General features: G+C 43.3%; 1 protein-coding gene across 1 annotated transcript in view; it reads right to left on the minus strand.

Moving 5' to 3' along the window:
- Positions 1 to 8,127, minus strand: part of LOC124136031 (universal stress protein in QAH/OAS sulfhydrylase 3'region-like) — a 57,065-nt gene extending 48,938 nt beyond the window's left edge. Inside the window, exon 1 of the mRNA XM_046501782.2 lies at positions 7,833 to 8,127. Coding sequence (XP_046357738.1) covers positions 7,833 to 7,908 — 76 coding nt within the window. The 5' untranslated portion in view covers positions 7,909 to 8,127. The remainder of the gene's footprint in view (positions 1 to 7,832) is intronic.
- Positions 8,128 to 18,593: the final 10,466 nt, after the last annotated feature.

The following is an 18,593-nucleotide window of genomic DNA, read 5'->3' on the forward strand; positions in this document are numbered from 1 at the left end:
GACGCTTATCTGCGGGTGAAATTGTTAGTGACACATGTATCAAGAATTGTCAAAACGCGCTCTGCAGATTCTTAATTCTTTTAAATTTAACATGGCGGGTATAAGACATCTTACAACAGGAGCAACTCATCTCTTCGTAAAATCGTGAGCAATATCAAGACAGTCTGTTCAAAATACATCTGCTCGTATTGTATCCGAACTGGCAAATACTCAAATATTACACCAACTTTGAAACAACTGCACTGGCTGCCACTACCGGTGAGAACAGAGTTCAAAATCATATCTCTGACTTACCAAAGCTATAAGGATAAACACATGAATATATCCCTGAGCTCTTGAAGAACTATACACCTTAAAGATCTCTCTGTTCTGACAACAAACTTAATCCCTGCAACCAGATTGCAATTGGTCAGAGAACATACTAGCCTTTAGCCTCTACACAATGGAACCAATTGGAACTGGAACTGAAGCTTGTCAGCCACCATTCCATCCTTCAAGAGTGGACTGAAAACACATCTGTTCCATGCACACTACGGCCTGAATTTTGTTCATTACATGTACAGTAAACTACGTTTATAACGAACACGCTTAAAACGAACTGACGGATATGACGAACTTATTCTTTTGTCCCGGACACTGTTGTATATATGCTGTAGTCATGCTTATAACGAACTACGGTTATAACGAACTTAAATTAGCTGCCCCTTTGTGTTCGTTTTAACCGTAGTTTACTGAATATCATGCCTGTTTTATTTCCTCTGTAGCGCTATGAGCATCCACTTATTAATGGAATTTGGCACAAGAGAAATGTACTTTTATTATCTCTGAAAATCAATACATGTGCTTTTTGGGCACAAATGTACAACATCTTAAACATGGTAGGGGTCATGTGGATGTAAATTAATTTCTTACCCGGTCTTCATTGAACCAATTATTTTTTACACAAAATTAACGAGCCACAGATTACTTTTTACAAACTATCGCAGGAATGAGTGACATATTCAAATTTAACAACAGTTCTTTCAAATTGTAATTACTTAAAAACATCCGCTCGTTCGCCGAAGGCCCGGGTTCGAATCCGTACATGTAGTATGGGTGTGGCTGGTGTCCCGAGATTTGATATTGATGGAACGTTGCTGAAAGCGGCGTAAAACCTTAGTCTCTCAAACTGTACAATCGATATAATAGCCCCTCTGTTTATGTTATTTTCTGCAGTGTGGCCACAAGGTATGATACTGTCTCCATCATTTCTGTTGCGGTCAGTGTATGCATGTAGCAGCTGGACACACTGAGCGCCATTGTCCACCGCTCTTCCCCCAGACCTGATCAGGACAAGAGACCCTTGTGTCATATTGATCCTCGACTCTTTATCTCCCAAATCACGGCTTCAGCTAATGGCACAGATTGATGTCTGGAATCTCGTTACGGATAATGTTGCAGCTTGGTGCTGTGCTATAGACAAAGATCAGATAATGAACGAGAGCCAGTACAATCAGGCGGCTTATTGGGACAGTTGTCTTGCTTCACGTATGATGACAGTCAGTACCACAACACAAGTATTATCTTCCTCACGATCATCTTCATCACATCATCGGGGCGGTTGGGTAGCCTAGTGGTTAAAGCGTTCGCTCGTCACGCCGAAGACCCGGGTTTGATTCCCGACATGGGTACAATGTGTGAAGCCCATTTCTGGTGTCCCCCGCCGTTATATTGCTTGAATATTGCTAAAAGCGGCGTAAAACAATACTCACTCACTCACTCACTCATCACATCATCACTATAATAACATAACTATTATCATTTCAGTCATCGTTATCATTTACACCATCGAATTTTATTTAAATCATCAATTTTATCAAATAAGCTTCATCATTTAATTTATAATGATCAGCATTTTCTTCATTATAATTACATCACCATAATTATCATCTTCATGATAATAATATCACTATATATATATTCTTGTAACAATAATCACATGACCAGAGTTCCTTATCTTTATGATGTCAATCAATGGAGTGTGTGGTTCCGACTCTTTTATTTACAGACCGCCGTCATATAGCTGGAATATTGCTGAGTGCGGCGTTAAACAACAAACAAACATAATCTTAATCACAATAGTCATATCACTATCAACACATCATCAAATCAGCATCTTCGTCTCCTCAAACATGACAACTAATGAAGTATTCAAATTTACCCGGAGGCATTAAAAACGCAATCTTTAATCAGACCAAGTTATCCTAATTAAAACTTACAGAACGTTCAATCAGAAAATGCATTCAGCAACACGACACGGCGTGGTTCAGCTGTGGGAGTCGGAATCATGGGAAGACGTCTGATGACTGCAGCCGAGAACCGATAACATAGATGCAACAGATGTTTCTATCTCAACGAGGACTCTTCAAACTCAGGGCAACATGACATAGACTACCACAAACCTGCACTGTGGTATTGCACCGAGCAACAAGTCAAGATAGATCATTACCGACGGTGGCCCTACGCTGTGGACTTCCCGCATTCAATACGATGGGCCGGTTCAACCCAAAGCCAAGTGGTTGAATTTAGCTGAGAAATGCCCAAAGAAAGGTCATTGCATTTTTAAGTACCTGGTACAAGTACATTGGACGTGTAAAAACCTTGCAGTCGACTGCGTTTTGTCGCCCTAGGCGTTTGTATTAACGTAGGTGCCAGTTCTGAAAACCTTTGGCTCTAAACACTGATCCGTTATTGTTACTCATGCTCACACATTTCATGTTCAGCGACAAGAACCTGACGCACCTACCATTTCTAGCGTTGATTATGCACCCAAGCATATGTTACACGGAACACAATTGATATTTGTCGTCAACGACGAAGTCCACACTCGACAGGAGATTGAGTCGCAAATGGGCAGAACGTGCAATTATGTTTGCATAACCAAGAGATGAAACGCCATGCATTAGCATAAGCGCCACAAGGCTTCATCTGTATTAGAGGTGGGAGGAATCTAGATAACAGCCTGCAGGACCGCTGAGTATCTTAAGTGATGGGATTATTATAAACCCCTATCAAAGCACTGTACTCCAGTCATTCAATCGTTGAGGTGGTTCAGCATCATTATGTGTACAATGCACAAATTACCTTGTTGTAGGGGAAGTTTAACCCCCTATCAAGACCTGAGCAAACCTGGTGTGGTCCAGTCGTCTAAGGCGCCGCAGTTTGCTATGAGTTGCGTCCCTTAGTTGTACCAGAAACCTGTGATCGCGGTTCGAATATCAGGTTCACCAAGATTATTGTTCTACGTATTTCAGCATCGTATATATAATCATGGGTGGCACCCGTCACAAAAACACGCAAAGGCAAGTCAATTCTTCATATATGGTACACGTCAAAGTAGGAAATTGCATCGGGCATCATTTTTGTCACTTATGTGTCAAATTTGGAAATGTCCTCCACATGTCTACCATAAAACGTTTTGAAAGCTTCACTGAGGTCTTGAATGTTGTAACCTTGATCAAACAACTTCTGAACAAGAGTCGTATGACGCTCATTGAAATGTTGGAAGAAAGAGCAGGAATTGTCTATTTGATTGCCATTGAACGATGATCGATACACATGAAGCTTAAGTTAAACTTCTTTGCCAAATTACCTTGTTTTGACTTTGCCAATCAGAGCAGAAATTCCGCTTCATGCACAAAGAAACAGATCCGCAAGAAGGGGAGCTCAACTTGTGTCCATGGCAATGCCTACTTCTTGCCTAGATGTCTTACCTCTACATTCTACGTAGATGTTATCAATGAGGAAGTCCAGAATACCGCTACAGTACCAAACGGAAGATCAGTCATTGAACTAATAACAAGTGCATGGTTAAATTGTATATCAACTGCCTATCAAGTAACTCCATCTGTAGCAATACCACGCAATCCCACCTCCTTCATCAACGCGGATTTCGACCAGAAAGCACCCAGACACCTTTCAACACCCTGCATGACACGATAATGCCAGATTCAAATAAAATCTCATGGTTGAATCATTGGAGTTAAGCTTGATTAAATTTAATTCTGCCACATTAGAAGTAGAAGGCTTCACCTTGATGTTAGTGTCTTTATGGACATGATAGTGTATAGATACCAACACTGTTCGGATATCGGCCGACACAGCGCAGCTGGATTCTTATGATGATCATTTATATACACTGCTAGGGACACGTGGTTCAAAGTACGGTTCTCCTTAAAATCAGATCTGTTACGTTTAAATGTAAGGACACCTTCATAGAAGGTCGCGAGCAAACTTTGACCGCCATATCTAAATAAAGGACGGGTGGATCCAATCAAATGTCAAGTGTCCCAAACGATTTCTTTATCACCTGGAATTAAAACCAAGACACAACACAAATATTCTTCGATGGTACTACCCTTTGGGCGCAGAAGCTCAGAACCGAGAGGGTGTTTTACGGTTGAGACATCAGTGTGTACCTGCCAAGCAATGCAGACAAGCGATGGACAAAGATGCACCCTTTCACACAGACCAGATAGACCACACATTGAACTACCCAATCCTCATTAGGCGGATCCTCTGTGGGTACTTGCTTCAAAAGGCCCAAAAGGTTGTGCACATGATCTTAAAACAAACTTCTAAAACGTTCGGTTGACAAGACAAAAAAACAACAATTCGACAAAGCTGGACGACGTCAACTCAAGATGTCACGAACCCAAGGGAACGTGTATCCAAAATGCGACATTGATATGAGCATTAGCCTTCAAAGCTGTGATCATTATTCTCCCGAGCCTTGAAATTGTCGCAAGCATGGGACTTGAGGAGACATCATTATGAGAAAGCTATAAGCATTTTTTTATTCGTCGCTCTTTAGTTGTCGGTTTATCTCGTGATGGAGAAATTATTTTTTAAAAAGTTGTCAGCCTAGAAGATTACAAATGACAAAATACGGTGTCCTCATGGATTTGATCATTACCATATATGTATCCAATTCAATAAATAAACCCTAGGACAATTACGTTTTTAACGTTAAAAAATATCCTACACTTGTGCAATGCATTTTAATCAAGCAGCGACTTTCAGGAACCATGACATACATTATTCCATCACATTGTCCAAGGATGCCTTGTGTCCAGTATGATTGGCACCAGAGAGAAGTCATCGGTGTATATACAACTAAGATGCACAAGGTTCTTTGCCGTGATGAATGCCTCATACATAGCACTTTGTGTAGGAACAACCCCACCTAACCTCCTCCACATGTTATCTCTTGTCTTAGTGAGATCATTGCAAGACGGACGCGATTTTCTCAGATGGCGCCATGGATATGATGAAATCGTGGAACGCTGTTAAATGCATTTACTTGAAGGATAAATTTAGCATGTATATACGTACATGAATAGCTAACGGAGGACAAGGTTTCTCATTTCTAGTGGCCCTTTCCACGACCAGCATAAGTGAGTGAGTTGGGTTCAACACCTTCCTTGATGGCATCATACACATGTAGATGCACTGTCACAAATGTACGGATGAGTAAGTGAGTGAACGAGTTATAGGTTTAATGCCGCGTTGATAAGGGTTTCAGTTATATCACGGGTCAGCTTAATGTTGCAGCACATCCCGAAATAAAGCGGTTCGTGGTAGTTTACCACTTGGATGAAACATGACAATGATTCTGACAAACCGAGAACCATAATCGAATCTTGGATACGAACAACCCACAATCAGCGGATCCTGGTACGGTTGCCACTCTACGCAAGGAAAGCCACAAGTCCATCTATGGGGGCGGTCGTGTAGCCTAGTGGTTAAAGCGTTCGCTCGTCACGCCAAAGACCCGGGTTAGATTCCCGACAGGGGTACAATGTGTGAAGCCCATTTCCGGTGTCTCCCGCCGTGATATTGCTGGAATATTGCATAAAGCGGCGTAAAACCATCCTCACTCACTCATCTATGCCCAAACGACCTTCGGGAATCCATAATAGTCATCAATGTAACCATGGCGTTTAATGTGAAATCACAGTGGCCATTAAATAATTTTGATGGAAGGCGAAAAGTTAATCATGGCATAGACGTTTACCACTTCAGTCTTCATTCAGAGAATATATTAATGTGTCAATCCCCATGAACTATTTCTATCTCAGGTAACTGCAATGACTCAGGTGTCATGAATGCTTGGTTATACTCGTAGTGGTTCTTTACCATAAGCTGGAATTGTTATGTTCATCGGAAATATCCGTCTCTTATTTTCATGGTTTGCGGTGCTTTTCTGATCAGAAACAGCTATATTCAGCAACCCTACCTGACGAAAATAGAAAATCAATAATATCTAATCACTGAGATTTCATCAGTTGATGACAGGTTTCTGGCTGCTTCGAGAAAATTACCAAATATTTCGACGTCCGAAAAAAGTTCATGCTTCTTGAAACAATCGCTTCCTGTCAACAAGCGATTGGCCTATCATTTATTTTGTAGCATAATTTTGTATGCATGTAGTTAAAAATTTGTCAAATTCATTATCGGACAAAATCCGTAGTGTATGTTATGTTTATATCATTGCGCATTTTTAGCACAAAAGCATTATACAAGGAACCCTTTTACAGCATCGGAATTCCCCTCTGCTCCAAGAACAACAAGTGGGTGGCAGAATGACGTTATTGCCACCATACACAAACCGTTGCCAAGACGTAATGCCATTGTAATGTTGAGTATGTAAGTCACCGTGAAGCAGCGAACATGACAACGACCGCGCATTCAGTGATGATGCAGTAATTGCATGCAATTAAAGCATGTCGCAATAATATAGTCAGCATTAACACAAAAACAGCGTGGGTAAGCAAGCATTGGATCACTTATCCTCCCAAAGGATAAACTCATAAGGACACCTGGTAAATATACATTACACGGATACCCCAAACACAATATCACGAATAGGTAAAAATAATACAACTTTATGGATAACAACTTCTGGTTTATTGGATATTGCGACGTTTCGATGTAGATTCTTACACCGTTATCAAGCTGGAGTGACCACAATCAAGTGCATGACATGTTGTGATATGCAGCGGATTAACATTGACAACAACAGGTAATAGATAACAAGTAGCCTACAGATATTTGGATGAAGCCAGTGTACAGTAAGAATACCCAATAGCAAGCAGGTAAAGAAGCACATATGTAATGAAGCCAGATGTACCGTAGGGATGAGGATTATATACCTCTCATCACTTAGTTGTTGTCACTTAAGCTTGATAACAGTGTAAGAATCTACATTGAAACATCTATAAATTCAATAAGTCAGAAGTTGTTATCCACAAAGTTTACGTTTTCTTACATACTAACCATCTTCTAGAATGCCAACCAAACAATTACGAATAGGATAAGAGCGACGGACATCATATGTTCGCCAAAAGGATAAACATGGCGTGATCAAACATTTTCGCCCAAAGGATAAGGAGGGCGTCATTGAAGATGTTCGCCGAAGGATAAGCATGGCGTACTAACAGAAATTCGCCAAGAGGACAAGCATATCGCAAGAAATAATGTCGACCACGTCATGACAGTAGACGTTCGGTACAAGTGCGTGTCAGGCTGACCTTGGCCAGCGTGTCGATGACCTTGTCAATAGAAGCAAAGGTTGCGGCTTTTAACCCGGATAACGTTGAAAGGATGATGAAGTCAGTATCGAATTAGTGACACCATTGATTCTTTTAATTCCAGCCTTCACAGAACAGGCACGAAACAGTAAGCAGGTACAGTGACACAACCACCAAGCCTTCCAACCATACGAACCAACGATCAATACCTGGATTTACATCCAGATTGAGTGCTGAAATATATCCATAATTAATACTTACAATTAAATGCGTATTCGGAGTGGGTACTGTTATCCACGGCCATTAACACAAGCGCAGGTCCCTTGTCCTTCGACATGCTCTTCGGAGGCAGGCTTAATCCAGACACTGACACAGATTCTAAAAACACCCTGAGTTCCTCGAGGTTTTCTGTAACGTCCAAGACGATATAAACAGTGTTTGGAGCGCAGATAACTCAATATCGCTCCCACAGTCTTACCAGTAAACATCCCACCTCTCTCCGCCTTGCTGACTTACAGGAACCATCAGTGCAAGAGATCCCCCTGTTCGTTATAGCCTCTTCTCCTAGATACAGGTTGTATCACTTAAAATAAACACGTTCACGCATGTTTAAGCTGGTTTGATGTGTATGAAGGATTGACAGGAAGATGTGTGTTATATCCCTGAGCTTATTAGATTATACAAAAACATCCATGTTTCAGACTTGCCTGTCTGTTTACTGGAGAATTTAATTAAAAGAAATTGAAGCACTTCAAAAGAACGCGAATAGATTTTGTGAACTTCTCAGAAGGGACATTAGTCGTGGTGATACGGGCTCTGAAGAGTGGGGGATTAGGTTGCCCTTTTACAATCAGGAGCCTTGAACATGCTACAAGTTTTTGTGAAACGTAAGATTGGAAAATAGATAATGCTAATATTTATTAAACCATGCCACGCGGCCCAGGTGGTGTTCGCTGTTGCATATTTCAGCTGCCTGGGTCTGTGGTTGTTTTGAATCACGAATTCTTGATCGTTATTCGTTGGCACCACGCACTCGCTCGTCGGTTTCGCCAAAGCAGTAAACCCCTATGACCGGCCTGTATCCGCCCTGAATCTAATACTAGGCTGACATGCCGTGAGTTAAATGACGTGTCATGTCAGCAGTATCAAACATACTACAATCATACGGTCATATTTCCAGGATATTTGTACTTAATACTTTTTGAGATGCTGCCTTCTGTAGTCCTTTTTAGACCGCCTCCGTGGTCTAGTGGTAGAGCGTCCACCCGGGAAGCGGAAGGTTCGGGGGTTCGATCCCCGGCCGCGTCATACCAAAAGACGTTAAAAGGTGGTACTTGTTGTTACCCTGTCTGGCGCTCGGCATTAAGGGGCTAAAACAAGGACTGGTCGGCTCGGAGTCAGTATCATGTGTCTGAGTGGGGTATTCATGTTAAACTGCGGCATGGTATCTCAGAGAGCTAGCACTATAAATGGGCATCAGTCCGGACTAGTACAAGCAGCCACACACACACACACACGTGCATGCACGTCGCTATTTAAGTGCAATAATCTTGGTCGCGACGTTAAACCCAATTTCAACTCACATGTAGTCCTTTTTAACATTATTCAAACCGCATACAAGCAGATGACAAGATGCCTCTGACAAAGGGTATACCGATACAGCAGCACATGCTTACCCTTTTTAAGAACACCTGGTGTCATCATCAATTTCCAGTAATATATTCATATAAGTTACAGTACTATTTTGTCTTTTACGCCAAATGGATTCTGTTTCGGAAGAACATCACAGACTGTACCCAAGTGGAGAATAAATACCAGATCTTCCGTGTGACAACGCTTTAACCACAACAATCTTTGAGGCACTGATGCACAGCTTACATACCTAGCCATGTACTGCAGAGGCCCCGGGTCATAGCCATTAATGTCTGTCCAGTCTGTAACATGAGCGCTTTCCAGAACGGATGCTTCTCGCTGTCTCATGTCGGAGAATGTTATTCCTAGAGCCATTTACCCGAGCCAAGGTGACATAGCACACGTTGGCGTGTTTATTTTAGGAACATATTAACACCTGATTCGCAGAAATTGTGGTGCTACTTTTTATGACTAGCATGCTGAAAGAAGCCATTCTTTACCCAGCTTTGTTGACGTCTTTATGGCGTTTTTATAACATTTAGCTTTGTCTATATTAGGGTCGTGTATATGTAGGTGCTATAGAACGAATCTAACAGTGAGCGGGTTTTGATTATTGATTGCTTGTTTTTTAACGCCGCTCTTAGCAATATTCCAGACGGGGGTATGTAAATAATCAAATCTGTACCGGACAATCCAGTGATTGATTTTGGTATGATATTGGTTCGGTGGTGAGGTGAAATTGGGTTTAACGTCGTGTCCAAGATTATTGCACTTATATTGCGACCTGCATGTACGTGTGTGTGTTTGTGTGGCTGCTTGTACTAGTCCGGACTGATGCCCATTTATAGTGCTAACTCACTGAGATACCATGCCGCAGTTTAACATGAATACCCCACTCAGACACAGTATACTGACTCTGAGCCGACCAGTCCTTGTTTTAGCCCCTTAATGCCGAGCGTCAGACAGGGTAACAACAAGTACCATCTTTTATCGTCTTTTGGTATGACGCGGCCGGAGATCGAACTCCGGACCTTCCGCTCTCCGGGCGGATGCTCTACCACTAGACCACGGGGGAGGTCTTGTGGAATATTGTGTAGGGGGACATGCATGAACCATGTCTGCGGGTCTCATCACCGGTTGCTTCTGGGAGGGAAACACGAAGTGATGAAGGCCTTTACCGAAGTTCTGAACACGGGCATGGTGCTGACACCCCATGCATCATCACACTCATGGTGAATCCGAGATTCGAACCCGCTGTCTTAGGATGATTCCCTAAAGTGACAGTGTATTTCTCTCGATGCTTAATCTATCGTATACGTTTGAGAATAATGAGGTATAGAAGAACATTGTGTCATGTTCATGGCAAATAAATCTGTTGAACTTGCTGTCCTACCCTATCTGTTCACTCTGCAACAGGTTGGTCAGGTAGCCTAGTGGTTAACGCGTTCGCTCGTCACGCCGAAGACCCGGGTTCGATTCCGGACACGGGTACAATGTGTGAAGCCCCATTCTGGTGTCCCCCGCCGTGATATTGTTGGAATATTGCTAAAAGCGGCGTAAAACCATACTCACTCACTCTGCAACAGGAAGTTCCAGCTTGGACCAACAGCCAGTCTCTTAGATCGACATTCCTGAATATTGAATCAACAGTCAGTCTCTTAGATCGACATTCCTGAATATTGGATCAACAGCCAGTCTCTTAGATCGACATTCCTGAATATTGGACCAACAGCCAGTCTCTTAGATCGACATTCCTGAGTCCTGGACCAACAGCCATTCTCTTAGGTCGACATTCCTGAATACTGGACCAACGAACACTGACCACGCTCACAGTACTGCATTTAGACATGTATGAGATTAATAACATTTACCATCAACTGACACGTTCCAACCTGAAACAAAGAAATAACCCCATTCTCCACTCAACTGGAAGTGACGAATAACAGCTCTGAATACTGATACAATTAGAAACATGTATGTATAATTTTGAAGACTAGATATTTCTTTCTGCTACAACTGCAAAACCAGAGGTTTTCTTGTTTTTTTTAAATTTGAACCTAAATATTGTTTTGGTAAATAACCCATTGCGACAGTGTAGTTTTTGTGGCAGACACTTTTTTTCAACATTAGAAATCATAACTATAGGTACTGCATATACCAGACCTGCAACCCCGGAGAAGAGCTATAGACGTGTGTGTGTGATGGGAATCATCTGTACAGTGGCCTTGAATCTTAAGGAAGGTCGTTCCAGAGCGTATATACCATTAAACGTATTTTAAGGGTGCCATTACCGCATTTCATGAAATCACATATTAGGTCACAATTTTGAGAATTGACGTTGAGAATTACTTTAATCATGACATAATTAATCAATATTTCAACATTGTTCCACAGAATGCCATTTCTTAAGACTTCGAGATTTGGAAAACCATTGTTGGCGACAGTGGCGAGCAACCTTCCAAGCTGTCCGATCTCAAAGAAGCTGCTAAAGTTCCCAACTCTCCATGGCTTTTGTTCCCATCCACGGGACAGCCTCCGTGGTCTAGTGGTAGAGCGTCCGCCCGGAGAGCGGAAGGTCCGGAGTTGGATCCCCGGCCGCGTCATACCAAAAGACGTTAAAAGATAGTACTTGTTGTTACCCTGTCTGGCGCTCGGTATTAAGGGGCTAAAACAAGTACTGGTCGGCTCGGAGTCAGTATTCTGTGTCTGAGTGGGGTATTCATGTTAAACTGCGGCATGGTATCTCAGTGTGCTAGCACTATAAACCGGCATCAGTCCGGACAAGTACAAGCAGCCACACACATACATACACGTGCATGCACGTCGCTATATAAGTGCAATAATCTTGGACGCGACGTTAAACCCAATTTCACCTCACCTCACCTCACCTCACCTCACCTCACCTCACCTCACCTCACCTCACCATCCTCGGGAAAGACTGCCGTATGGAGGAGAGGATGTGAAGCAACAAGAACTTCTATGGAATGTGAGCTGTAACATATGTGGAGGTGCCCCTTACACAAGTCAGTGAAGAAATGATGAAGCATCGAAAGAGTCTACGTGTGTTCTGTTTGCGCGTGCAAGTTTCTAAGTATCAATGTTAGTTGCCAATGTTGGTTACGTTAATTGAAGTATAACGAATGTCGGGACAGTATCCGACTGTCTCAGTAGCCATTGTCAGGTAGTTGATGACCACTGTGCGGTAGTTCACTGTCTGAGTGACTAACGTCAGGTGTTCACTGTCTGAGTGACCAATATCACGTGTTCACTGTCTTAGTGACCAAATTCAGGTAGTTCACTTTCTGAGTGACCAGTGTCAGGTGTTCACTGTCTGAGTGACCAACGTCAGGTAGTACACTAAGTAACAATTTGTCATATAGTCTACTATCTTAGTGACCATTGGCAACCATTCCACTGTCTGAGTGACAGATGTCAGGTAGTTCACTGTCTGAGTGACCAACGTAAGGTGTTCACTGTCTGAGTGACCAACGTCAGGTAGTACACTAAGTGACAATTTGTCAAAAAGTCTACTATCTTAGTGACCATTGGCTACCATTCCACTGTCTGAGTGACAGTTGTCAGGTAGTTCACAGTCTGAGTGACCAATGTCAGGTGTTCACTGTCTGAGTAACCAATGTCAGGGGTTCACTGTCTGAGTGACTAACGTCAGGTGTTCACTGTCTGAGTGACCAATATCACATGTTCACTGTCTTAATGACCAAATTCAGGTAGTTCACTTTCTGAGTGACCAGTGTCAGGTGTTCACTGTCTGAGTGACCAACGTCAGGTAGTACACTAAGTAACAATTTGTCAAATGGTCTACTATCTTAGTGACCATTGGCAAACATTTCACTGTCTGAGTGACCGTTGTCTGGTTGTCAAATATCCAAGTGACAGTTGTCAGGCAGTCCGTTGTCTAAATAACCATAGTAATATAATCCATCGTCCAAGAATCGATGGTATATGGAGGTATATGCAATTGCAGTGTTCCCGAAGTCACTGAGTCTATTCCATTAATGTTCTTTAAAGAGAGAAGTAAATATTTACATTTCTTTTCCAACCCAATAACGTAATTTGATAGCGACAGAAGACGTATCCCGCTGGTCCCCCGGCTCCGGTAGTTCTTGAAGACCTGTGAATCCTAACGGCAGTTACAGCCCCAATGGCAATTTCCAGATTAATCAAGCAAGCTATTGAACCAATGAGGGATCAGACATTGGACCCTGGATGCAACTATAAACTGATTTACGACATAGCGGCAGCTCCTTCCCTGTCACTGAAATGCCAGTACGTAGTCCAATGATTCCCCTATCCCATCCTTTCCCCAGAGAGATTGGAATCCATTCCCGTAGGCAGCATCTTCAGAAGAGCGCAAACGGCAAAACACGAGACATAAGCTGGGCACCATAAACTGAAGATGGACTTTCTGTAAATGTGCACATGGTATTGGGAAGATCATTTATAACAGGACTGCTTGACCGACTATTCATGAGCGCATTGAACAGAATTAACATTCTCTGATGCATGTCAAGCGTTATGACCTTCACTGACTGCAGATCACGGTTTGTTAAACCTCCTTTCTGAAGCCTTTCTCGAAGCTTTTTCCGGAAGAAAACCATGGATATAATCAATATTTCGAACAAAAAAAGATGCCTGGCTACGGATTCCATACCCCTTCCCGACTCTGTAGTGTTTATTGCAGTAATTTTGCTTCTTTGCTTCAATATCTCCTTGCTTAACAACATGATAAGGTCCCGTTCTGGTTCACAAGATTATTTTTAATAAAAGGCAAAAACCTTCGATTATGTTTATAGGTTTGTCAGCACCCTACCCTTGCTCGTGGGTTTCACCGCATTGGTAAACGTCTGAGACCTGCATCACCTCGGGTTTTCCTCCCACATTAAGCTGACACGCAGTAATATAACTGGAATAATGTTAAAAGCGGCATTAAACCAAACTCACTGACTTAAATGTTGTGACTTGAGCAACACCAGTTGGAGAGTTTGGCAAAACAATGCCCACTGAGTGATTTTAAGGGGTTTCAGGAAGCGTTCTTCTAATACATGAACATGTTGTAAGCCTGTGACCCAAACTGAGTTTACGTAACAACAGTTGGTTGGTCGGTTTCTTGTTTTAACGCCGCACTCAGCAATATTCCAGCTATATGACGGGTCTGGACCAGACAATCCAGTGATTGACATCATGAGCATCGATCAACGCAATTGGGATCGATGACATGCATCAACCAATTCAGCGAGCCTGACCACCCGATCCCGATAGTCACCTCTTACGACCAGCATAGTCGCCTTTTACAGCAAGCATGGGTTGCTGAGGACCTATTCTACCCCGGATCTTCACGAGCCAGATAACAACAGTACGAACACGTAATGAACAATTTATTTTAGGTTAAACTTGCTGATTGTTCGATTTTCTCTTTTAGGTTTAAAAATGAACACTTTTGCCTCTTCTTTACTGATCATTTCAGTAGTCCAAACACTTCGTCACATGATTATAACGTCGCATTGTTATAAAGAAGTTGTATATCCAGAGATTTCTATCCCTTGTTACAGCGGTGACGGTGACTCCTTTTGCTACTAGACCTGGGCAACCAATCGCGTCATCAGCCAGCAGTTTAACTTCAGTTAGAGACATTTCATAGAATAACAAGCCTATACAAGAGACTAAGGTGATGCAGGCCTAGACACTCACAAGAAGGGTCTAGGCCGTCTTTAAAGGACTACAGTGTGTGCTTACCAGTAATTGCCAGTACCACCAAACACCTTGGAAGCACTAGAAACTGCTCTAGACACAGCATGGGACCAGATGTGAATCACCTCACTGACAGTATGCCAAGACGGATCATCTCCCTTGTCGACACGCATGTTATTAAACTCTTTGATGCAGTAGATGAAATTCATCCCCATGTGACTGTTTCTGATTCTGACCATTGTAGTCTCGCACCAACTGACATGCGCATGCGATTCAATTTGTTCACTCATACACGTAGTTTTCGACGTCTCCTGCCATGTGGAAAATAACCCAATCTTAATCAAAAGATCTGTTTCGGGATTACAATAAAAGTGTATATTGTTATCCTTCAGCGAATTAAAACATGTTGGTCCTTTGTGACCTATTGTCTGCTTACCTCACTTCTGTGGATATCTTGGGGCACGGGGGGCCAAGTCGTCTAAGGCGCCGCGATTCGCTGTGCAGAGTTGCGTCCCTTGGGCACGCCAGAAACCTATGATTGTGGGTTCGAATCCCGGTTCGCCCCGATTATGTTTCTAGGTTTGTCAGCACCATACCCGTGCTCGTGGGTTTCACCGAAGTGGTAAACGTTTAAGACCTGGATTTCGGGCTTTCCTCCCACATTTAGCTGACACGCCGTGATATAACTAGAATACTGTTAAAAGCGGCGTTAAACCCAACTCACTCACTCACTCACTCTGTGGCTGTCTGTGCGTCTTAGGATAGGGACCCGTGAAGATCCGGGCTAGTATTGGTCTTCAGTAACCCATGCTCGCGTAAGAGGCGACTAACGGACCGGGTGGTCAGGCTCGTTGACTTGGTTGATGCATGTCGTCGTATCCCAATTGCGTTGATCGATGTTCATGATGACAATCACCGGATTGTCTGGACAAGACTAGATTATTTATAGACCGCTGTCATGTGACTGGAATATTGCTGAGTGCGGCGTTAAACAACAAACAAACAAACAAAATCTCAGGACAGGGGAGTATGTATATTTGTATTGATACATGTAGATATTATGTGAGAAACATAATGTAAATAGGTATGCATAGCATAATCCATAGCGTTTTAATATTCTTGTTCTTACAAACATATTGAAGAATATACTGTAGTTAGTATTCGTCAGTGGTATGTGTTGTTATTCAAATAATGAGCAAAGAAAATGTCATTTGTCAATGATCGTCCATGTCCGTAACATGCATTCAGCCTATTCCGTACTGGCCCGATTGTTCACGGATGCTCCTTCGACACACACACACACACACACACACACACACACACACACACACACACACACACACACACACACACACACACACACACACACACACACACACACACACACTTTGCTTTGTGTGCGTTTCTGGTCTCTGTGTTTTGGTCCAGTCACATTCACATTGCACATCCCAGCTTCCCCACCCTCCACGTACCCCCACTCCCCGCCCTCCAATCCTGGCACCCCAAGCCCCCGCCCACTCGTCCCCACTCCCCAAAATGTAGGTGAAAAAGAATCGTTTCGGGGTAGGTGTACATTCATTTTATACTTTTCAGAATCAAAACAGTTGTTTCTGTGTCCAGTTGTGTGGCACCTGTGGGGTCTGTAAGATGATTATATGTTCTCTTCTGTCAAATGTTCGCGCAAGAAACTGATCGACATTTTCAAACTGTGTGAGTCGAGTTTTGCGATACTGAAGCTCCATCAGTGAAGGAGTGGGCGAGCTGATGAAGTGGGTTTGTGTCAAGTGGGCGAGCTGATGAAGTGGGTTTGTGTCAAGTAGGCGAGCTGATGAAGTGGGTTGGTGTCGAGTAGGCGAGCTGATGAAGTGTGTTTGTGTCAAATGGGCGAGCTTTTGAAGTGGGTTAGTGTCAAGTGGGGGAGCTGATGAAGTGGGTTAGTGAAAGAGTGGGCGAGCTGTTGAAGTGTGTTTGTGTCAAATGGGCGAGCTGTTGAAGTGTGTTTGTGTCAAATGGGCGAGCTGTTGAAGTGGGTTAGTGTCAAGTGGGGGAGCTGATGAAGTGGGTTAGTGAAAGAGTGGGCGAGCTGTTGAAGTGTGTTTGTGTCAAATGGGCGAGCTGTTGAAGTGTGTTTGTGTCAAATGGGCGAGCTGTTGAAGTGGGTTAGTGTCAAGTGGGGGAGCTGATGAAGTGGGTTAGTGTCAAGTGGGGGAGCTGATGAAGTGGGTTAGTGAAAGAGTGGGCGAGCTGTTGAAGTGTGTTTGTGTCAAATGGGCGAGCTGTTGAAGTGTGTTTGTGTCAAATGGGCGAGCTGTTGAAGTGGGTTAGTGTCAAGTGGGGGAGCTGATGAAGTGGGTTCGTGAAAGAGTGGGCGAGCTGTTGAAGTGTGTTTGTGTCAAATGGGCGAGCTGTTAAAGTGTGTTTGTGTCAAATGGGCGAGCTTTTGAAGTGGGTTAGTGTCAAGTGGGGGAGCTGATGAAGTGGGTTAGTGAAAGAGTGGGCGAGCTGTTGAAGTGGGTTAGTGTCAAATGGGCGAGCTGTTGAAGTGTGTTTATGTCAAATGGGCGAGCTGTTGAAGTGGGTTAGTGTCAAGTGGGGGAGCTGATGAAGTGGGTTAGTGAAAGAGTGGGCGAGCTTTTGAAGTGTGTTTGTGTCAAATGGGCGAGCTGTTGAAGTGTGTTTGTGTCAAATGGGCGAGCTGTTGAAGTGGGTTAGTGTCAAGTGGGGGAGCTGATGAAGTGTGTTTGTGTCAAATGGGCGAGCTGTTGAAGTGGGTTAGTGTCGAGTAGGCGAGCTAATGAAGTGGGTCAGTAAAAAAGTTGACGGCTTGATTGCATGGAGAGAGTACTCGATTTCAATCTGATGTTCGACAAAATCCGGAAACCAAACTTTGATGTATGCATTGGTGTTGAAGGACATCAAATAAATCATATATCTTTCTGGTTGGTTTTAACTTAACGCCTACTTGGAAAATTCATTTTTTAAGAACCAACAAAAACAAAATCAAGAAATTTGTTGACTGCGATATTAAGGAAGTGGTCCGTTGCAGGAATATGCTTTCGCCTATGTGTGCCACGATGCATAGGAAATCAACAGACCACTTTGCATGTAATATGTATTGGAGTGCATCAGCGGTTGAAAGATCAGCTGGTACCAGGATTCGCTGATCGTCGGATTGGATTGCCTATGCATTCCTCTTATGACTCTTGGCGTGTCAGAACCATGTGGAAATCGTCTAAAATGTGCTCCACTTCCACCCCTGTTATCCTGTCTTTCGAGGTGAGGTGAAATTGGGTTTAACTATTGCACTCATATAGCGACGTGCATGCACGTGTATGTGTGTGTGTGTGTGGCTGCTTGTACTAGTCCGGACTGATGCCGATTTATAGTGCTAGCACACTGAGATACCATGTCGCAGTTTAACATGAATACCCCACTCAGACACAGTATACTGACTCCGAGCCGACCAGTCCTTGTTTTAGCCCCGTAATGCCGAGCGCCAGACAGGGTAACAACAAGTACCATCTTTTAACGTCTTTTGGTATGACGCGGCCGGGGATCAAACCCCGGACCTTCCGCTCTCCGGGCGGACGCTCTACCACCAGACCACGGAGGCGGTTCCCTGTCATTCAACTAAAATGCACCTGAATGAGGTGACACCTGACACCCAAACCCCCAGTTAAC

This window comes from Haliotis rufescens, unplaced genomic scaffold (assembly GCF_023055435.1).
Source record: "Haliotis rufescens isolate VD_foot unplaced genomic scaffold, xgHalRufe1.0.p SCAF_44, whole genome shotgun sequence".
NCBI lineage: Eukaryota > Metazoa > Mollusca > Gastropoda > Lepetellida > Haliotidae > Haliotis > Haliotis rufescens.